At 35.7% G+C, this 23,684-nt stretch overlaps 1 protein-coding gene across 3 annotated transcripts in view; it reads left to right on the top strand.

Annotated features, from left to right (window-relative positions):
• csmd3b (CUB and Sushi multiple domains 3b) overlaps nt 1–19,273 on the top strand; it is a 472,577-nt gene extending 453,304 nt beyond the window's left edge. For all 3 annotated transcript variants that reach the window (XM_059012706.1, XM_059012705.1, XM_059012704.1), the window contains exons 63-70: nt 808–919; nt 4,436–4,615; nt 4,728–4,793; nt 8,920–9,078; nt 11,093–11,205; nt 13,718–13,805; nt 16,873–17,008; nt 17,726–19,273. In XM_059012706.1, coding sequence (XP_058868689.1) covers nt 808–919; nt 4,436–4,615; nt 4,728–4,793; nt 8,920–9,078; nt 11,093–11,205; nt 13,718–13,805; nt 16,873–17,008; nt 17,726–17,885 — 1,014 coding nt within the window. In that variant the 3' untranslated portion in view covers nt 17,886–19,273. The remainder of the gene's footprint in view (nt 1–807; nt 920–4,435; nt 4,616–4,727; nt 4,794–8,919; nt 9,079–11,092; nt 11,206–13,717; nt 13,806–16,872; nt 17,009–17,725) is intronic.
• The last annotated feature ends 4,411 nt before the right edge of the window (nt 19,274–23,684 follow it).

The raw sequence follows: 23,684 nt of genomic DNA, 5'->3' as shown, positions 1-23,684 counted from the left end.
CATTTGAAAACATTAACCTAGTGGACAATAATGGAATCCAGCAGTGCCAGCTGTATCATGCAGTTTTAACAACCTTTTGCATTGAAGCTCACTTTCCACATAAATATTATACTTCTATATCCAGTTTTGATGTAATACCATAGAGGTGGTTCAGATGATACAGACTTTAACCACAAACAGTTTATGTATTCAGCAATGATAGAACAAATAATATGCTTAACTTTGATGTAAGATTTATTTCTTAATAGATAACGTAATGGAAAATCTGAATACCCTCACTGTGTCTCATAAATCAAACATTTCTTGAGAAAAGCACACCACCTACTGTGCATAATCTATACGAGCATGGGAGCGGGTCAATATTCCAGTTTAATCCCAAATTAATTTAAACCAAAAAGCAATTTAAAACTCATAAGATGTTAGACTGGGAGGCTTACAATGCTGTTCTTTGTGACAAATAATTTGGATTTGAATGGCTTTTTGAATGTTTTCTTGTTGATAACAGGCCCAATTTTCATTTGACAAGGAGAAAAATAACTGAAGAAACCATGTTAATTCACTGCTACTACCTAAACCCAAGATGATTCTTGCTAGTGTTATAACATGAAGATATATGTTTTTTTTATTCCTTTTGTGAAAAGTAATACAGTAACGAAGGGAAACTTTGCACTGGTGCAAACAGATCAACAGGCCAATTGTATCAGTGTGATATTTTAAATACAATATGTGTCATCTCTTCTGTTTAAAAATTAAGCACAAAAGTACTTATTTACTTGCTTATTGACTTAGTTTTATTGTTACAACTAGGTTGGAAGTGTGGTTCAGCTTCATTGTGAAAGGGGGTACCTCCTTCAAGGGTCTACTACACGAGAGTGTCTGGTGGATCTCACCTGGAGCGGAGTTCAAACTGAATGCATTCGTAAGTAATGGAGTTATGTATACTTACATTGTAGAGCATCAGAAAACGATTCAGTACCATCAGCCAATCAGCGTCCAGCTCTAGTGGGCTTCTATTAGACAGTAGACTATTGTTTTATTTTGTTTTTATTTCTGTAAAGTTAGCTTTTTCTTTTATTTTGGTTGCCCCTAATTTAACATACACATGTAATATTTATCATGGAAAAGGTTTTGGTATTACTGGATGCTGAAACTGGGACAGAATGCCCCTCCCACCTCTACATAAATTCCCATATATATATATATATATATATATATATATATATATAATCTTATGAAGTTTGGATAACAAAAAATTAAATAGAAGTTTCAATATAAGCATTTTCCTCCTTTAATTCCAGTGCAACATACAATAGCAGACTACTTATAAATTATAGTTGCCATCACAACGACGATTGCAACCGGGGCATACAGCTTTACAAAATACTTGGCTGTCAGCTGTACGACTATTTTAAAAGAGGTCAGAGGCAGTGTTAACTCACCAAAACGATTTATGTAGCATGCTGCATTACTCCATCTCTTCATCAAAAGCATTGCTTAACTTCTTGATATACTGTAGGCTACAGCATATTCAAGCTGTTACTGCAATTGTACAATATAGTATAAAAATGACTTTAACTCAATGTAAGCTTTGCACTTACGGTATTCACAAGTTTCAGCATAGAAACATGACAAACCAGTTTCTAGTCAGATAACACCCTCTAGCACGCAGGACAGGTTAACTAAACTGTATTTTGCAGTAACCTCGATTTTATATTTTGCCATTTTTTTATAGCTGGCTTTGGCTGCCACTGTGTTAGACAACAAAGACACAATTGATTCAAATTTAATTCATTATCCACCAAAAACAGCCAATAAATACTTTGCACCGATGAAAGCTACCCGTCCTATACCAGTAACCAGTCTAAAACAGCCAACCACAGCCTGTCAACTCAGTTGGAGCTCAGCATCTTTTAACAACAACAGCCCAAGACACGGAGAGTTCAGTAATATTGCTCCATTCTGATTTCTGGCACTGTCCAAATAAACTATAAGCAAGCTTCTGCTTGGGCAGCATAACTCCAGTCAGTCAACTATCACACGGTAGAGCCTTCATCGACGGACATTATTGCTTAACTATAACACAAATAGTACTTTTAGGAGGACGCAATAACACTAAATTTTGAACAATGCCAGCAGCATACGTATAGTATACTGAAGAAAATGGTGATTGATGTTTTTTTTTCTTTTGTATTTTTTTGTCACACCATTTTTTGTGTTGTGTGTTATTTTATATTACAGTATGCAATTGTGTCATGCCAGACTTGTTTGATTAGATTTCCAGACCAAGTTAGTTAGGATTTGATACTATATATATCCACCATATATATCACTCTGACAGCATACTGCTAATCCGTGGTTTTTTAAGTATAATGACAGCAGTACATATGACTAATTGGTTGAGGGATTTAGTTTGCTCACTTGGGCATTACATTTTCAGAAAGTTAAGTCCAGTCATTAGATTCCTTTTTTCTAAAGACATGCATAATACAGTATCTGCTAACAACTGCCAAAGGCGGGAGTGTTGAGGACATTCTGGATCCTTGGTTACTTAAACAGTGTCTTGTCTTTTTCCTCATTGTTTTAAGGATATGTTAACATTTAAATGAACTTTTCTCTTTTTTTAATACCAAGACTAAGGCAATGTTCACCTGAGTTTGTTTGGGGGGTTGGTTTAGTACTCAGTACGGTTTAGGTTGTAACCTGAGAAAAAGAAAACGTAAAAAATTGTTCTCAGATGACCGCGGTGACCATTTGTGTGTATGGTAAGAAATAGGTGCACATATTCTTTACGATGACACAATGTGTTGCTAGCGAGTTAATAAAGTTTATATATTTTTTATATATATATATATATTTTTTTTTTTTGTTAAGGAAGAGTAAATGCAAAGGACTGGCAAGTCCCTGGGTGCAATTAACACATTCATTTTTTAATCACACTCCTGTTTTTGTCCCTCTTAGAAGACCGTAATTAATTTCCTGCTGCACCATTATAGTGCATGCCAGGATTGAATGAGTGTAGTCATCGTTTAAATATCTGAAGGACTTGTGAATGCAATGTTTATTTTTTAAAAACTTTCTGGGATCATTGGATGGAAAGAGGGTTACTTGTGTCTACTGTCAGTAGATAAGTGAGTTCCAGTATCACATCTAGTCTGCTGTACCACCTGCGTGCTAAACATGCTTTCACTTCTCAAAATTCACTCTAGTAGTTTTTCTGCTACAGACAACAAAAAAACAACAACAAATGAAACCTGTTAGAAATGCAGGATCGCTGCAAACCCATGAATCAAGCTAAGTACGATACTATAACCAGTGCTGTTGGATAGCTACTGACTGCAGACCCATTAACATTGTAGCTTTGTTTTATTTCAATAACCACATTTATTTCTAAACAATATTATTTACAATTATGGAGGATATAACCATTACTCAGTGAATGTTTTGTTTTATTTAGACAATTTCAATTTATTAATAAAAGATCATTTAAAATTTGTATTATTATGTAAATGCAGTAAGGGGAGTAATAAACTGACTCCCTTGTGATTTAGCAGTTGGTTCAAATTATTGAACAACAATGCTGGATTGTAAAGAAATATAAAATTATAAAGAGAATCCAGAAATAGGAAAATAGGGTTTTTATGCTGGGTTGTTTTTTGGATGATAATAATAATAATAATAATAATAATAATAATAATAATAATAATAATAATAATAATAATGTAGGCTGGTAAAGTTGTTGTGTTTTCTTCAGAGGAGATGGCCTGGTTCGTGAAGTGTATAAACAATGTCCAAATTAGGTTTCTCCATTCAATATTATTTATTTTCTCGGCACAGGTTTGTTACTTTTAGTTATAGCATTAGAATACAGAGCCCCATGGTAACAATCTCTCCCCCTTGTCCCAAGACACCACCAAACTCCCCACAGTTCAGCAGCAACATCACAGTATGTAAAGTACCAACAAAGTTATTAATCTACACTAATAACATTATTAAAATAATCTGAACAGTGCGAATACTGTAACCTGGCCAAAACAATAGAAAATACATTTCAACATTACAATAGCATCAGTAATAAAACAAACTTAAATGAGAGGGATGCAGTAATTGTATCAGTATATATTTTACCTAGAGGCCTCAATTAAAAACTCACTTCTGACAGTTTCTTACAACCTACAGCAGCCACAGAACCAAATTACTTTACAGTATTTGACTATACAAATGTCAGGACAATACTGTGACACTGTTTCAAACAGTTTCCCTGCATGGATGAGTCCTGGGGCTGTTACTAGGACAAGATCAATGCCATCTGCCATTTGGGATCATTCTAGACAGGCATAACTGTCTCTACTGTAGCATACATAGCCTGAAATACCTGTTAAAGGATATTTATTTATATTAAAGTGCATTAATGGTATATGTGTTACATATTTTTCAGCTCACACATGCAAGCAGCCAGAGAGTCCTCCTCATGTTAATGTGGTTGGAATGGACCTTCCCTCAATCGGATACACAATGCTTTATTCTTGTCAGCCTGGCTTTTTTCTATCAGGTGGATCAGAGCACAGGGTCTGCAAGTCAGATGGCACTTGGACTGGAAAAATGCCTGTATGTCAAGGTAATAAAGAAATCTGTTCAAGCCATTGTAATTCATTGTTGCATATTTTTTTTTGTTAAACCTCTACATTTAGGCAGTTTCTTTTTATAAACATACATTTTTACTTTTACAGTGGGCTCCAAATTAACTGAGAAAACCAACAAACCCGTTGCAGGGACTCCAAGTCCTAAGTTAAATGGTAGGAATTATTTCTTCTTCTTCTTCTTCTTCTTTTTTTTCTTCTTTTTTTCTGGTTACTCGGACCAGCTTTGCATTTGCTTTCAAGTTTGCCATCAGTGGCTGGTTGTACTGAAGGGATCCGATCCTGGATCCAGGATCAGATCTTGATCCTGTGACCTGTTGGGTTGTACCAAAAGGATCAGCGCTTATCGTGAGCTCAGTTTTGGCTCAAGGTCTGATCCAGTTCCAGTCTTGCTTCAGAGCAGGATCAGAGTCAGATTAGAGCTTGATCGATTATTTATTTATTTTTTTTAAATGGAGGAACTTTTACTACAAAAGCTTATTCATAGAGACAAGAGTGTGTATTTCGTGATCGGCAAAAGTCTTGTAAGGTTTATTGCATTATAGTGTGCTGCAATTTTACTTCAAATAAATAAATGTACTGGGTAATTTTAAATATAGTAAACTGAAACAGGATAAAACATGATATCCCTTATTTTTTGTATGCACGGTATATGTTTGCATCACGTTCCTCTTGCAGATTATTCTAATATTAATTGTCATGAACAAAAAAAAAATTCAAACACACGTTGTTAAACAAGCCAGATATGTATGTGTCAAAAAATGTAACCTACTACACTAAAGAAAGAAGCAACTTCATATTTTAAAAATTTTAATTTTGTTTTTTTGGTGTTTTTTTTTGGCCAGCACTCTAAATATATATATTTCTAGTTTGGAATTCATTCAGTTGCCCCTAATTCACACATAAATCACAGAGAATTGCATAACGAATTACTACCGGTACATGTATTGTGTTGACAAATTGTACTTACATTATCATTTTATTGATTTTAATGAATGGCTAATAGTTTACTTAGATCTAAAAATCCTTCTTTAATTATCTATCAATTAGACCTTCCAATTTTCAAGAGCAAGTGTGGCACAATGCAGATCAATGGGAGGGATGAGAATTGCCCTTAAAATATATTTCTAAAAATATATATTGAGGTTTCCCCACAATTTAAATACTTAAGATAAATACCGGATCCTGCCAAGTCAACGTCCATTGGGTGTAAAGCTGTCATTAAGGCAAAAGTGTGTGTGTGTGGGGGGGGGGGGTGACTCAGGCAGGGGTTTAAATTATAGGCATTATTGCAGAGGGAGTATTTTTAAGATTAGGTAGATAGATTACGTTTATAATTAGGCATGCTTAAAATTCAAAGGTTGAGCACAGCACACAGTCACGATAAAGAATCAAGAAGTGCAGTTAACATACTGTGAAATACAATTCTGCAGTATGTGCACTGTTTTGTCATTTCAAAACAAACGTTAAGCTGCAGTGTCCGGTGCAAAACTACATCGTGAAAAAATAATATTATTATAAAATTTGCTACATTTAAAAAATATATAAACATGTGACGTTTTCGGTCCACTAAAATAAAGGGCTTTACATAATCTCTGCACGTAAGAAATTACAGTGTCTAGTGTGAAAACACAACACAAAATAATAAATTAACATCCAATGTAGCATTATAGTGTTAAAATGTTCAATACAAAAAAATGGTGCCTGAGTTCTTGCATTGTTTAAAAAAAAAAAAAAAAGACTGCGGAGTCTATCATCTGATCCAAAACCTCCGTACTCCACATCTTCGTTATCTGAACTGAAGATAACCCAAACCCTGACCCTGAATCACTCAACTACTTCTAGGCAGTTTTTTTCTATTCAAGTGAGCCGATATTCCCCTCAGGCATTATTTGTGCATTGTTATAAAAACCGGAAATTAATGGTAAAAATTTGACTTTCAGCTAAAAGTTGGGATGGGGCGATCGTTCAAATTGGAGAGTTGACTCGTATTACTCGTATGTTCGTTATGGTAATTGTTTATTTATTAGTTTAAAAATGTTTAGTTAAACATTGTTTAGAGTTTTTGGAACATTGATACACTTCCATTAATGAAATACAAATAGAGATGCAAGCAGTATATTGTGATTCATTTGGAATAATAATTGTGTCAATAGTGCTTGGTAAAGTATTTAGTTTTGATTGATCTCTATATTTATTTGCACAAGGTAACATACTGTTTTTGAATACAAAAAGCACAAAAATAATTTTGCATACAGTTTAAGTTTACTGTTCAGTTTAATATAAAAGGTTAAACTGCACTAGACAGTTAGAAACCTCAGTGTGATGACATTAGTAAATAACATCGAGCTACAGTAAGTATCAAACTTAAAACATTTCCTGTTGTTTACATATAGGGTTGCCACCTAGCCCCATAATTCCGGAACACTGGGAGACAGAACGGGGTTTTGAAGTTGCCTTTAAACTGAAGGAAATCAACACATCAATTGAGTGCTAAACCTTTGCTAAATTGATTCTGTTGAGTAATTTATCTTGAGGCAGCATGACAATACAATATAGCTTTTAACAAATTAAATAAATAAGGACCATCATCAATATTTATTTTATTAATAGTTTTAAAAATATATATTTTAAAGTTTCTAATAGTATATCCCGCTCAAATCATTAATACTGACCAGCTGTTCACTATTCCTGACACCAGACATTGTGAACACCTGATTAGTGTTATTATTTAATTGGAAGTCAATGTAAATTAGGGCTATACATTACTAATTAACAGGATATAAATAGCAACTTTTAAATATTGATAACTGAAATATTAATTTTACAAAATAAAAATAAAAAGTATCTTGAATAAACCTACACACACATTTATTCAAGATGCTTTTTTATTCTGTAAGATTTGTATTATCACAATGATTCTGATAATTAAGAACCAGTATAATTTAAGCAAGTGTTTAGCATACAATTCCCTGTCCTGTCTGAAAGTGTTCCGGAATTATGGGGCCAGGTGGCAACCCTATTTACATAATATAAAGTGTTTTGGATACAGTATCCTGGATTTACATTGTTTAATGAGTACAATTGAGCAAGACTAACGCATCCTCCTCTATCCATGTCCATCCATTTGCCATTTTCCCCCCACATTACTGTGATCTCAGGCTGTATGCAAATATGACAGCCAAGGTCTTTAAACTATGCGCCACACATTTTCGCTTCTCATTGGTCATTATTTTTATCTTGTAAGTACAGCCGGCCCTCAGGTGGCACCAATGTTTCATTTTAAACAGGATAGGTTTGCTGCCATTGCAAAGTATGCTGACTAAATCTTTTCGCTGCACAGTACCGGTATTGTATGTTCACACTTAGTGAAATACAGGTAATATCTGTGTCACAAAGGATGGCTTGAGTGGCGACGTCAGCATCCAAGAAGCAGTACAACACACAGATGGTACGGGGCTAAACGGCCGCAGCTGTATCAAAGCAAAACAATTCAAACAAAACACAAAGAAACAGGCACATTAGCCAAAACAGAATTAACACTAACAAATAATCTTTTCTATAAAACGATTACCTTGGTTCGCTTACTGGTAATATTCGCTCTCGCTCTCAACTCCTCTTAACTCTCCACTCTCAATGAGCTGGAGTGGGTCATTTATACTGTGGCTGGAGCCTTAATTACCTATTTAACAATTACCTTTGTAAGGTGCTAATTTAACCCCATCCATGCCAACTACATTTTATAAGACCGGCTTTTCGACGGTCTTAAATAATAAATAATAATGTTGGACGGCTGTCGTCCGTCTGCACACAAACATAATAATAATAATAATAATAATACAATACAAATGAAAATACATACATAAATAAATTAATATCCACAAGGGGTGGGCATCCTGTCACAATCTGCCAGGTAGTATCTGTCAAAAAGTCACAGGTAGCATTCTAGAACGAGGGCTTATTATACAGTAAATGATAATTGGTGCTTTGGAGATTACAGGTTCTTATTATTTTTTTGCCATTACAACGGGTTGGCTGTTTGCATACCAACAGCCAGTAGAGCCCTATTTTACACACCAGATGCAATTGTATACACCAGAATATCACTGTATCAATAAATCAATTGTATCAATAGATTCAGTCTTTTTACAGTTAGGTCAATACAGAAATACAGAGCACAAACTAAAATCAAAATCTGCATCCTGGGAAGTAACACAGTACAGAAAAAAGAAACGTTTGTCATGAACACTGAAAGTTGTTTGTTTTCATTGTTTTTTTGTAGTTCCTGATGATGTATTTGCTCCTAATTACATCTGGAAAGGCTCCTACAACTATAAAGGAAAGAAGCAACCAATGACTTTAACTGTCACAAGCTTCAACACCTCCACTGGTAGAGTTAATGCAACTTTAACAAACAGTAACATGGAACTGCTACTGTCAGGTATGTTTGTTTTTCTTTTGTCGACCTTGTTATTTTAGTATATAGGTTAGTGTATATGTGGCATTTTCTTTATTTTATATTTCAACTTTTGGCATGTGGTAGTTTCTTGTTCCAGAACTGTAATAGATTAAAGGGCTGGTCACACACAACACATCTGGTTGCATTCCTGCAACCCTGGCACCTAGGTTGCCAGGTCTGCTGGGACATATTCTGCAACATGATGCCAGTGATTAGTCTGGTGGCAAATCTCTTTAATGAACTCCCAGAGAATGTTCCATGTGATGGCAGCATATGGGCCTCTCCAGCCAATCTAACTCCCAGGCAATTTGGCCTCCAGCCATTGCCAAACAACTTAGTGGAGCCCTGAAACGTCCTGTAGACTAGAGAGAGATGTGCTGTTTTTCTTTTTGTCTGCCATTGTACCAGAATACAGTATACAGTAGTAAGGGAGTCACTGTTATCTATGTAAATAAAATGTGAAAATAACTAAGCCAACCAAAAGAAAAACACACAACCCCCCTCCTCAGGATACATGTACAGTAATGACTGCCAGTTTACTACTGCAAATGTAGTTGGTGTTTCAGTTCTATTCATGATAAACAGGATCATTTTTCATAGTTCTAGACTTGTATTTAGCAGTATGATTGCTTCCCCTTCAGTATTTCCAATTTGACAAAAAATAAATGATGCAGCAGTCAGAACTTCAAACACAGTCATATCGTGTAATAACCACATGCTACAACCACTGTAGGGTTAATGGAATAATATCCATCAGGTGATATAGTTTTAGAGGAATGCAGAAGGATATAGCCTAAACAGACTTGTGATTTCAATTAATTTTTAGACTGCTGACAAAAAATCCACAGTGTATACATGACCTTAAATTGATATTCATGCATTGTAAGTTATCTCAAAAGAAATTCCTGTTTAATTTTTATTCTCAGTCTACCAACATCAAAGCATTCAGACTATGCAGACATGATCTGAATTCACTAAATTAGTCAGTTTGTGAAAATAAGTGAGCTGACCTTTTCTAATGGAACATGACATTTATGCATGAAGCATACTTAAGCAATAGAACCCAAAGAAGAGGGCTTTATTTTCTGGTAAGGCCCGTCTCTTGCCGTTAACGAGAATGGCCTTTACCAGACGGTAGAGCTCTCTTATGAGGGTTCTAATGCTATTAGAAAATCAATACGTTAGAAAAAAAATAATAATTAAATAAATTTACAGTTTTTCTGTTACTTTTTTTCCTGATTTTTGTGCAGCACTAGTTTTTGTTGCTAATGAATACAAATTCCATGAGTAATGAGGTTTGCTCTTAATTTCATCTGTGGTCTGGTAGCCTTCCGGCTTCATTATCCCAGCTGTGGACTATGTTGCATCGTGGGTATTTCCAAAAGCTTAAATAATACCTCAATAGTTAAACAAAATAGTCTGCTTACATGGAGCTGTTCTTCAGTTCAGGCACCTCGTACACAATAGCAAACATGGTTTGTGAACAGTTTGTAAAACATGTAAAAGAAAAAAATTACACTATTAAAGGATATGTCTTGGTAACTGCACAACCCAATTTTATTAAACTATTCATGAACATTTGCTTCAAGGATGTATTCGAGCATAAAACTGATAAAGTGACTGTATACCTGACCATCGGTCCCTAATCTATTACCAAAGGCTAGAACAATAAAATATTTCTGCAAAAAGAAAATGGATGATAGGATGTGAAAAATGGTAGTCACTGCTCTTTTCTATAGGAAGACATTCAGTACGTTTCGCTTTTAATGTAATGGACAGGACATAAAAATGGTGTTTTCTACTCTGTAGATCATTCAGATAGAATTATTTGTGTAATAAAGGTTATGAAAATAAAAATGTAACACTGCAGGTCAATCTCTAGTGTATTTCTGTAAAAATATGCAAAACATTAAGGGTCCTATTTTAATTATTTAAAGTGTCAAGATCTGCTGGCATTTAGAGCAATTGAATAGAATTCATGTCATTTATCACACAGGAATTTATAAAAGCCAAGAAGCGCGACTGATGTTGCTAATGTTCCATGCAAAAGCATCTGCTCATTCTTCCTTAAGCAAGATCAAAGAAGAAAAATGGTCCATGGATGGTTTTGTAAGTAGATCTAAATTGACTAAAGATGAAATACTGTTGGTTTTAAAATGTGTTCACTTGGATATATGCTGTAAAAGTAGGCATGTTCCCTGTGAGAATTATGAATTCAAATAATGTAGTTTTACTTATACAGTGTATTGCTCTAATTTCTGAATACATAACATGTACAAGAAGTCTGCAATGAAAGAAAAAAAGCAATGGCAAATAAATAATGTACCGTAAAAAACGTCCATTTTCTAGGTATACTGTCTTATGGTCCGTATACCATGACAGACAAAAAGCTGGTCAGTATGACCCTCCTGTCCTATCCACGTAGCATCTCAGTGCCCACACATGGAAGAGGAAATTCAATCTCCTATCCTCCTCCGAAGAAAACAGGGATGGATGGAATGACTCCAGTTCCACAGACTGATTCATGTGGAAGGCTGTGATCACCTTGGGGAGGAAAGTAGGGTTTGTACACAGTGACACCCTGCTGCCATCGCCCCAAGTATGAATACAGGAGCTGTGCACTGACACCGGAGGTGATAGCCAAGAGGAAGGCTTCATAGACAGATACTTCAACTATATGGAGTGTATGTGCTCAAACTGGGCCTTTGTGAGAGACTCCAGTACCATATTAAGGCTCCATTCGGTGAGAACGGCCCTCCTGGGAGAGTGTAACTGCCAAACACTCTTCAAAAAACGGATCACAAGTACATGAGCGCCCGGGACACAAAGTCAATAGGGACATGGCATGCAGATATGGCTGCTAGGTACACTTTCACCGTAGAGGTGGATCGACCCGCCACTAACAGATCTTGCAGAAACTGCAAAATAGTTGCTACAGCGCAATAATTGGGGTCATGACCTCAGATCATGCACCAATTTTGAAAATACTTCCACTTATTATTATTATTATTATTTATTTATTTATTTATTTCTTAGCAGACACCCTTATCCCTTATCCTACTCCACACTGCTGACTTATAGGCGTGCAACACTCCTGTGGAGGAGGCCCTAGAGTTCTGCAGTGTACTGACAACTGCGTCTGAGAGCCCTAAGGCGGACAGACGGTCCCGTTCAGGGGACCAGACCCACAGTTGTAGTCTGCCCAGTTCTGCCAGAGGGTGCCTTGCGCCTGACTGAGGAGATCCATGCGCAGCAGGATCTCCCAAGGCTGGCAATCACAGTTGGATGCATCTGTCGTCACCAGTTGACGGTTGTTTATCACTCCCATCCTTATGCCTTCTCTCAGGTGAGAGGCTTGCCACACTTGGATTGGGCGCATGTGGAGTAACCCTAGTTGGGTGGCTGATGAAGCCACGGCCATCGGACCCAATAGTTTTTAACACAACATCATTTATACTGTGAACCCTTGTTGAACAGGGCCAGACAGTTGCGAATGGCAGCTACTCTGTTGTCCGCCAGGTAGGTTTGCATTGTAAGGGAATCCAGCTGGAGACCCAAGTAGACCGTACTTTGCACCAGTATTAATTGGCTTTGGCATCGTTGAGGGTGAGACCCAGCCTCAACAGATGCTTCATCACAATCGCTTTGTGGGCCACTGCTCCTTCCTGCAACTGGGACAGATCAACCAGTCATCCAGGTAGTTTATCACCCTGATCACTTGCAGCTGCAAGGGAGCTAGGATGGAATCCATGCACTTTGAAAATGTGTGGGGGGCTAAAGAGAGGCCAAATGGCAGCACGGAAAACTAAAAGACGCTCCCCTGAAAGGTGAAGCAGAGATACTTCCTGTGCGCTGGACGAATAGGACCTTGGAATCTGTGTTCTTTTGGTCCACTGTGATAAATCATTCGCCCTGCTGGACAGCCTGGCGAGTACGGCGGATGCCAGCATCTCGTTCTCTACCTGCCAAGACGCCTTGCGTTCTCGGTGAGAGCGCTGCAGCAATTACTCAACTGCTGGTCCAAAGGAATGGTCAGGGGAAGTAGGGGCTGCTTCTGAAGGAAGGAGCCACCTTCCCATGAGGCCACGATCGAAATCGCATCATGGTCCTCCTCAGCAATGCTGAAATCCGGTTCTGTAACATCCGGGGCAACCACCGGTGCAGGCGAGATCAGCTCCGGGGCCGGCGTTATTGGCTGAGCTGGGACCAGAATTTTGAAAAACGAATAGTTTTCAGCAGTTTAACTAAAAATGAAAAACAACACTGTAAAATTATTAATGGAATAAAATGTTGCAAACAAGGATTATTCTGAAACTAAACCTGTGTATCTTTCTTTATTTATCGGTGTTGAGCATGTAGGAAAAAATAAATTGTAAAAAAAACGTATTTTAAACACAAAAAAGGTGTTTTCCTAAAATTGAAGTCTCAAAAAGGGGGGAGCGACTTTTACGCCAGTGCGACCTATAAAATGATTTTTACGGTATCACTAAATCTCCGGTGAATAGTGGGAGCAAGTTGCCATATTGGTTAACTACATACAGGCTGGGATTCAAATGTTTTACACTTTAATTATGCATTTTAATGTCTGGATGTATAACCCAGGGTTGAATTCTTTGTTTAGGTTTCTGCTGAACCTGATGGGGCAACATATGTCTTTCAAGGATTCATACAGAGTAAAGACTATGGGCAGTTTGGACTTCAAAGAACAGGTATTATTAAATCAAATGTTTTATTTATATATATATATTAAAACAACAAATTATTACATAACATGTATAAAATGCATATCAAGTTTCATTATGAAGCTGAATCTCGAATTTATTAATAATCGAACAATTAAAAATGATAGAAATCACTTTCTTTGTGGTTTTTCTATTTTTTTTTAAGTGCCCAAATACTTTTGTCTGCGACTGTATGTGTATGCATATATACACACACAACAATAGTTGGGCTTCAGTGAGTTACAGGAAAATAATTTCATCCAGGGTTTCTGTGACATCATAATTACAATACCGAAGGTCACAGAAACCCGAGATGGAATTGTTTTCCTGTAACTCACTGAAGAGGCCCATCTATTATTTTTATAATACATGGATACCCTTGTGATGTAATATTAAAGAAGACAAGGTTCAGCAGTACAGTTTGGTTTTTATTTTCGTTTCTTGTTTTTTTTAATAGTGTTTTTTAGTGCTGTACAGACGCGTTCTATGTCATTAGTTTCTCTGAGATACGAATGTACCAGCTTTAAATCTTTTTTATTTATTTTTAACATATTCTCATTTTGTTCATTAATGAACATTTCTGTACCGTGGGTGTTGTCGAGTGATTGAAAACGAGACGTTTTGTGTTTGAAATGAAAGTGATTGTCTCGAGGAGTCGAATGGGTCAAAGTTCAAGTATATTTTCCTCTAGAGGAATTATCACTTTTTGACGTCACTACTATGGTATTATCACTTCTTTTTCGAATGGCTCAGAATGCAAATATAACCTTCATCCATTTATGTACATTTCATACCTGTACTTCTCATATATATATATATATATATATATATATATATATATATATATATATATATATATATATATATGAGAAGTACAAGTCTGAAATGTACATAACGCAATTGTTTTTATCATTCTTTGAATATGGGTGTAGATAGCAGGTGGAGGATATCATTCTTTGAATATGGGTGTCGATAGCAGGTGCAGGACATGGATTTACAAGAAATGTCAAAGTGCCGTATCAATGGATGTCATTTTATGGTTATTAAGAGGGTGATGTTTGTATTTTGGATGTCAAGCATCATCAGAACATACCATCAAATAAATGTGCACTGCATTAAAATGGGTATTTACAACCTTTTATATCATTCTAAGATTTCAGAATGATATAAAAGAAACGTTCTAATTTTACTTACCTAATCGTGGCTATCCAGGTTCACAGCAGATGTAACTGCAGCGTTGTATTTGTCAACTCTGCTTTTTTAATTTTATCTCCGTGGATGGTTAAATGTAATTATTTGTTAAAAGTTTCCATTAAGGTTCTGTCATAGCACAAAATAAATGTGTAATTGTACTGTACTGTGTTAAAGTTGTATATATTTTTTTAACTACATTCTATTAATAGGTGCTTTGTTTTATGGTTACCCCTTCTTACTCAGCAATGTGACCATCAGTATAGGTTCGCTGTAACATGAACTTCAGTCAATGTAAATCAAATATGTCTGCTAAAAGTATGATTCTTAACTCCAAATTAATTCATTAAATAAAGATATTAAAATACATTCCAACAGTGGGATCCGACTAAAGATTGCAAGCAAAGGGTTTATTTTTGGGCTGCATGGAGAGTTTGGCTTGCTGCTGAGATTTCATTGGTTTTATCAGCAACAATGTGTTGGTTTGTTATTCATATTTAAAAAATGTACAGTATAAATAGAATACGCTGTTTTTAAATTATTCAGAGAAGCCTTGTGAAATTCCTGAGAATGTACTTTTGACAATTGTGGGGAAGCACTGATGTAGCTCTGTGCTCTCTCTGGTTGACATTTTTTCCATTGTCTCTTGCATTATTTATTCTGAAGTTGTGCGATAAGCATTTACTAACACAAGATTTGCAACAGGATTACAGAAGATAAGGAAGTTCAAAATCTAGAAAGTATAGTACAATGATGGTATGATGACATCAAAATTCTAGAAAAATAATATTCCATTCTGGGTGACAGAAGTTGTTGTAAACATAACCATTGATAATTAATTTGTGAAAGTATAACAATATACAATATGTGTTGCTACAAAGTCTTCAAATTCTTTGGAAAAGGGTTAGAAAATGCTAAAACCTTAATGAAAATATGCAGTATAGAAAGGGTTAAAAAATAAATATTACATTATCACAGATTTGAAGCTGAAAAGAGGGATTCTATTATTTAGCTCACCATTATGTATACCCTCTCAGCCAACCAGAGGGCAGACATTATCCCCACTGTCTTCTGCTGCAGTGGTTAGGGCACTGGACTCTTGACCGGAGGGTCGTGGGTTGAATGCCAGATGGGGGACACTGCTGCTGTACCCTTGAGCAAGGTACTTTACCTAGATTGCTCCAGTAAAAATCCAACTGTATAAATGGGTAGTTGTATGTAAAAATAATGTGATATCTTCTAGCAATTGTAAGTCGCCCTGGATAAGGGTGTCTGCTAAGAAATAAATAATAATAATAATAATAATAATAATAATAATAATAATAATAATAATAATAATAATAATAATAATACCTGGGTTATGCCTGCGGACATCAGTGCATCTGTAACTCACACTTTCGTGTTTGCATACACCTGAGCCTGTAACTCAGAAACGTGAAACTGATAGCCCCCAGTCTTTGTCATTTCCATTGCAAGAGTTTGTTCAAACCAGATCCTTAACAGTTTAATTGAACTTGTTTTGGTATGTAAAGAAAAATGTACATTCCAGTTCACAGAAGAAAATATATATATATATATAGCCAAGCAAATTTAATTGGGGAAAAGCAAATCAATTCTGTAACAGAAACTATATGGAAAGTTGCTTCGAGATAACAAAAGAACACTCAATGCAAAGATAAATGGTATTTTCATGCCTTATTGTGAACCACTGTGCTTGGTCTTCATGATTTTTTAAAGGAAATGTAGCTTTATAAATGAGTATTGTTATATGGAGCGGCTTAATTGTCTTGATTAATCCTTAAACACATGCTATGGGAGTTAGCAGTAATGAATATATTAATCTTGTGTATTTTATTTCTTCAAGGTCTCAACTTGTCAGAGAGTAATAGCTCTGCGAATCAGCCCCATGGTACAAATAGTAGCTCTGTGGCTATAGCAATTCTTGTGCCTTTCTTCGCTCTGATATTTGCAGGATTCGGATTTTATCTATACAAACAGCGGTATGTTTTATTTTTATTTTTTATATGACACTAGTATAACAGTTTATTCTATAGAAATGTTACTTCTAGAAATTGTTCAAAAGCTAAAATCAAAGTTTAAATCAAATGGAAAATAATTGTCAGAGTGAAAGGAAAGTAACATATCCTCCAATGTTTATTTAGAAATCATGCACACTGGTGTGTGATTTATAATAACAATTGTAACCTACATATGTTAGGAATATTTGCTGTGGAAAACAACTGTTCTTGGAAGAGAAGTATAATTTTTTTTTCTAGATTTGTTTGTTTGGTCTGTTGGAAATGTGTGTTTTTATTTACATAATAGGAATACTACACAGATGTAATTGTACATTTTAAAATATAATTGCCAATATTTACATCAGTACAATCTAGTACAAGTACTGTCGATGTTGGTAAGACATTGGATTGATAAAAAAGCACAACGTAGCTACATACAGTATATAAGCCAATAAAGTACATTATATGAACACAATTTATTAAGCCTACTGCTCATATATACATAATAGAATTCATTAATATATGTATTACTCAAGCATCTGGTCGTGCTTAGCTATTCTATTTGCCCTTGGTTTTGATAAAAATATTTTGTAGCCACCTAACCAGGGGTATTTTTAAACTGAAGTGTATATGCCTAGTTAAAATTGTCCTAATGTTTGCTCCTGTATTAACATATATGTACTTTTTCTTTTATCGTAGGACTACGCCTAAAACACAGTACACTGGATGTTCAGTACATGAAAACAACAATGGTCAAGCAGCCTTTGAAAATCCAATGTATGACACAAGTGCAAAATCTGTAGAAGGGAAAGCTGTTCGATTTGATCCTAACCTTAACACAGTCTGCACAATGGTTTAATGAAGTTGGCTAAAGAGGACAATATATCAACTATTTGCTGGATGCTTGCATTACCAGATACTCCAACTCAAAATGGTGCACATCCACTGATCTATTTAAAGCACACTTTTCAGGAACCAATTGGTCATGTGCATCCAGAAAATTAATCAAGCAAAAGTGTTTTAGAAGACTGGTTTGAAACGTATCTTCATGGTCACTATGGAGAGTTCTACAGCTTTGTATCTGCACTCTAAGAGTGCTTGTTCACTGTTTATTTGGTCTTTTTTAAAAGGAAAATGGATCTGTAAATCTACTTGCATATATTTGAGGAGCAGTCACCACCTATATTTTTGCGCTATATAATACCACGGGCTGGGTTTGGGTAAAAAAGGCTATACAGAGTTTATAAACTGGATGTTCTCTTAAATTTTAAAATAAATGCACAAAATGATGTAACATGAAGCTTCCTTATTTTCTCATTTGATTTATTTTTCTAAATTCTTTCATATTTATTTTTCACACCAAATAAGTTCATCATAACAAACAAAAAGGTTTTGTTCTGTATTTCATCAAATGTTATGCATGGCGTATCTTGCACATTCTATTAACAATTTTATGGTAAATAACTGATAAACCATGTTACAGTATGTTTATTGATTGCAAATGTTGGCTTGGTATATTTGTATGCCTAATCAGCTTTGCATTACTGTTTTTTAATTAAAATTTGTTGAACACTACCCCATTTTTTATATTTGTAAAGAGCCTTTTATAATCATCGTAATTATATTTCCCCACTTTTAGTGCAAAGATACTTGCATTGACATTACCTTATTTATAGTAACAGGTAGTGTATGAATTCTGCGTAAAAGGCTATGACAAGGTGTAGTTATTTTTCACACACAAAAAAAATGTATCTGTTGTAATCAGTATCTATAGTTAATCTGTCCCTGGACTATCAGGAGATGCATCATTAAGAATCTCAACTATTTTTTATTACAATAGCATTGGCATCTGGCTGGTAGGGGCAGTTTTCACAATCAGTGTTTTATGTAACAGGGTTTAACATCAGAATGTTAAAAGCATACACAATTATTTCCGTTATAGTATAATTTAAGATAAATGTATGTTAGTTTTGTTTAGTTACCTTTTAAGAAAGTAATACGCTGATGTATGAAATAAATGATCACAGTGCCTTGTTAAACAGAAAGTTGTTTGTCTAAACCAATGGTCGGCAACTGGTGGGCCACGGGCCAAATCGGGCGCAAAAGCCTCCTTGGCAGCGATATTAAATAATAATAATAATTTTTAAAAATCGCTTGGAATTTTTTTAAAGCTTAATTATTTGTGTTCCTTGCGTTTCATGTTTGCTACAATTGCGACCCCTACACTCAACATCGCAGAATGAAAAATCCATTGCAAAAGCTTAACTGCGTCATGCAAATTCAATGAGCAAAATTACATTTTCCTTCTGTCGTCAGCTTTAGAACATTCAGAACTTGATCCCACTTTTGAAAAATTGAGGAACTAAACGCTAAAGGTTTTCGGCGAGGAAGAAGAAAGAATACGGCCCAACTATCGGATCAACCATGTTAGATCAGAATCGGATCTGAGCTTGATCGAACGTTTTTAAAATGGACCATGCATCATCAAAATACACAACTGAAACCTTGCTAAAATTGCTAAAATAATATTTAAATAAGCACTATACTGAATTTGGATAATTGTAACGATAACTTAATAAACTTTAAAACCTGCTTGCAGGGATATCCAAAAATATTTCTTTCAGATTGAAACAGAGATCATTTAACGTTTTAGAAAACATTAAGCAACAATGCATTTAAAAGTAGCTGTAACAGTACTGTATTAAGATAATATCAATTTTGTACAATATTAGTTTGTGTTTAGCTATAGCTGACATTTCTGTTTTCGCCGTATAGCTACAGAAAAAAATAGACCTGACTGCGTAATGAGGTTTCATAAATAATATTTCTATGTTTTCTATGTTGACAAAATCATACTGGCGTTCTCATGTTATCGATTACTATTAAATCATTGCTTTAATTAGATTTAACGTTGTAGTTTTTTTTTTTAATGCATATCATTTTTTCCCCCAAATTCCTTTTTTCTCAATAACTTAAGCTTACCTTTTGACAGCCTCAATCTCCCCCTGTCCGTGACATTTTCCAGTTGCAGCTGTCTGTCAGCACTTGATTACATTTGCTCAAAATGTGTTGATGATTTGCCCTGAACTGACGCTGCAGCTACATGTTTGTGTGTATGGGGGCTATAACGCTGTAAAATATCTGTGTGTCCGTCAGAAAATACACACGGCCGTGATTACAGTAACATTTACTAAAACATTTTAGAAGTTAAAAAACAAAACAAAACCAGATACCGGTATTAATATACTCGATCTGTTTTTATAGAATCGCTTAAGTTTTAAATTATACATGTACAGTAGTTGCTCCTGATTTATGTCGTTTAAATTAAATGCATTTCATTTTCTGACATTCAGAATTTTCAATCTCTGCGCCACTCATATTCGCTTCTCATTGGTCAGTTTCCCTAGTTACAGCTGCGCAACTCCAGGATCGGATCAAGATTTCGGATCAGTGGAGCTTGATCCTGATCCGCTGAGTACAATGCCTTTTCATGATCCGGCTACAGTGAGCCCGGATCTGATCCTATTTTTTGATCTAGTACAACCGGCCCCAGGTGTGACACATGTGATGGAGATAGGTAGGCAGTCCTCCAAAGATTCTTGGGTCAGCCTGTTTCGTGCATCGGTTTTGCTGGCGCGCCCCCCAGTGCATGCTGGGATGGCAGGTCAGACAGAGGAGATCATTTTAAGTTTCAATAGTTTTAGTTAGGCCGTTACAATTTTAAATCATGTATGAACATATGTATATATCTCAATGATCAAAATAAAAATAAATCCCTCGTTGGGGGGGGGAGGTTGTGTTATTGGGGAACGGCAATTGGCCCGCGCTGTGGCTGCCAAGGGATCAATTGGCCCGCTATTTAAATTCCTTGCTGACCACTGGTCTAAACATTGTTATTGTGAACTGGCAGCCCGGGTGACATTACATGCTGCAGTTACCATTACTCCATTGTTAAGCAATGTATTTAGTGACATCATTCTTAATGTCCGCCCTTCTAGACTTTAAATTTACAAATAATTACATTATTTATACTGTCAATGTCTATGCGGAGAATTCATATATTTTTCTCACCTGGGTGAAAGGAATTGTTATGAATATGACTCTACCATTTTACACAGTGCCTACCAAAAATCACAAAACCCAGGGTTGCTGCTCATTATTCATTGTTTTATTCTATTGAACGCTTGATTTAATTTATTCTGCTTCACAGCATTAATGGTCTGGATATTTATACAGTTTTGTTATAAAATTGCTTTCTCTTAACAAGGACAATGTTTGTGTTTCCGGTGTCTTATATATTTTGCCAGTAGCTGTTCTTTATATAAAAGACTGCAATAATTACAAATCACCCATAATGTCTTGGAATGAACACGTTCAATTGAATTAGAAAACTATTTGCAGTACAGCTGGGTACTCCATGTTAATGGATAAAAACAAGACAAAAAAACTAAAAAAAACTTTTGTAAAGAAATATATTTTTATGAAAAAAATAATTTGTAAAATGTATGACATCTACAATGTACATTTTCAATGCAGTGCAAAATTAAAAAAGGCTAATTGCTTTTGTATTTTGTTGACCTTTATTTGCTCTTTCCTACATGACCCCACCTCCCTCCCTCATCCTGCTATAGTACCATATTATGGAACCTGTTCATCATTGTGGTGCTTACTACTGATTAAAAACACAGTAGTAAGTAGTATAAAAAAAGTGATGTGTAATAAAACAGACTGGGATCACACAGGCACTAGAGATACTGTACTTCCACAACTCAAACCTGTTGTAAAGATTTAATGAAATATGCACACATCTGCCTTAGCATTAGACTGAATCTACCCCATATACAGTTTTGTAGGTATTTGATAAAATGAAAACCTGTTGTTTTCAGATTTGTTACATGAAGTTCATAATTCGGCAGATCATTTCTACTAATTAAAAGGTTTTTCTTTTTTTTCACAAAAGTAGCTTGAATGACTAAACAAAGTAAGGCATCTTAGGACTGTTATTCAGTTTGCTGATATACAGTACCTATTGAAAATGTAGTTTACTCAGCCAAAATGTTTTTCAGCTGAAGGGCTGTTTAGTATGATAAGACTTTTTTGTTTGGAATTACTTTGATTTGCTCAAACATATAGGACTGGAATCATATTTAAGCAACATAATATGAAAATATCAGGTCACATTTTTAATACATAAAGTAAGTTACACATTGTTGTATTCTGAATTTCATTTTTTGTAAATTACATTCCAAAACACGTATTTTTATCAATCTTGATTGAATTAAAACCAAATTAAAATTGAAGAGTCCTATAATTTACAACACAAAAATATAAGTAACATATACATTTTAGGTAAGTCACAGCCTGTTTAGCTTAGACAGGCTTCTATACCCTTTATTTCTAAGTTTGAACCAAAGGGCTTTTACAAGATTTCTGAGATTACAGACAGTAGGGCTTCAGGTGGCAGGAACAAGTAATTTGAAAAGAATAAAACAGCCCCTAGCTGGAAGAACAGAAAGAAATAGAAATAGAAGAGTCATCTGCCTTAGTACTGATGTTTTTAATTAGCTTTCGGGAAAGAAGCTGGAAAAACTGTTTACTCCGATACTGAAAACTTACAAAAAATATCTAAAACAAAAGAGGCCATGACAAGCCCTTATCAACATTGCAGGGTGGGACCCATCGAATTGTGAATAATTTAAGAGTTTCAGAGACAGTCCTTTACATGTGGGTTTGCCAAGATGTAGACAAACTGGTACCCTGGTGCAGGTATCCCCTTTAGCAATGTCCGTAACTAAAGTTACTTTTTCTAATGTGCCCCCCTTTCTAAAAAATGAGTTGTTGGTGAGAGAGCTGGGTAGATTTGGAAAATTAATGTCCCTGATCAAGAGTATACCTCTGAAACTCAAAGGTGAAAATTTAAAACGTGCTATCATTTAGAAGGCAGACTTACGTGTTGCTTAATAAAATAAATACTGTAATAGATGTCGCCTGGATTTTTAATATAGAAGGAAGCAAATGTGTTGTTTTTGTTAGTTCCGATACAATGCATTGCTTCAAATGTGGAAGTCAGGGGTACCAGAGAAAGAACTGTCCGATGAGAGAGACTGAGGAAGGACAGGAGGCAGGGGGAAATCAGAGAGCACAGGAGGAAGAGCCATTACCAGAGCCAGAGCCGAAGCCGAGAGCTAAGACTGCTGAAAAGCATGGGAGCTCGGATGAAGAAGGTGAAGAGGTAACATTTATTGTGGTAAACAATAAGGAGGAGATTGGCGAGGTGGAGGTGCAGTTTTACACTGAGCTGTTTTCCAGAGAGCTCTGTGACCAGACTGACACAAATACGATGCTACAAGGACTGCCCAGCTTGAGCGAGGAGGAGCAAGGGAGTCTGGAAACACAGCTGTCTTTACAGGAACTTACCCCTGCCATCATGCAGATCGCCAGTGGAAAAGCCCCGAATTGACGGAGTGCCAGCTTTCAGTGCATCTGGAAGGAGCTGGGGGCGGACCTGCTGCTGGTGCTGCAGGAGAGCCTGAAAGCCAGAGAGCTGCCACAAGGCTGTCATCACTCTACTGCCAAAGTGAGACCTGTGCCAACTTAAGAACTGGAGATCAGTCTCATCGTTATGTGGCCATTTAAAAAAAAATATCAAAAAGTTTGT

Source organism: Acipenser ruthenus, chromosome 3 (genome assembly GCF_902713425.1).
Source record: "Acipenser ruthenus chromosome 3, fAciRut3.2 maternal haplotype, whole genome shotgun sequence".
In the NCBI taxonomy this organism is placed as follows: domain Eukaryota; kingdom Metazoa; phylum Chordata; class Actinopteri; order Acipenseriformes; family Acipenseridae; genus Acipenser; species Acipenser ruthenus.
This window is presented reverse-complemented; position numbering and strand designations above follow the sequence as displayed.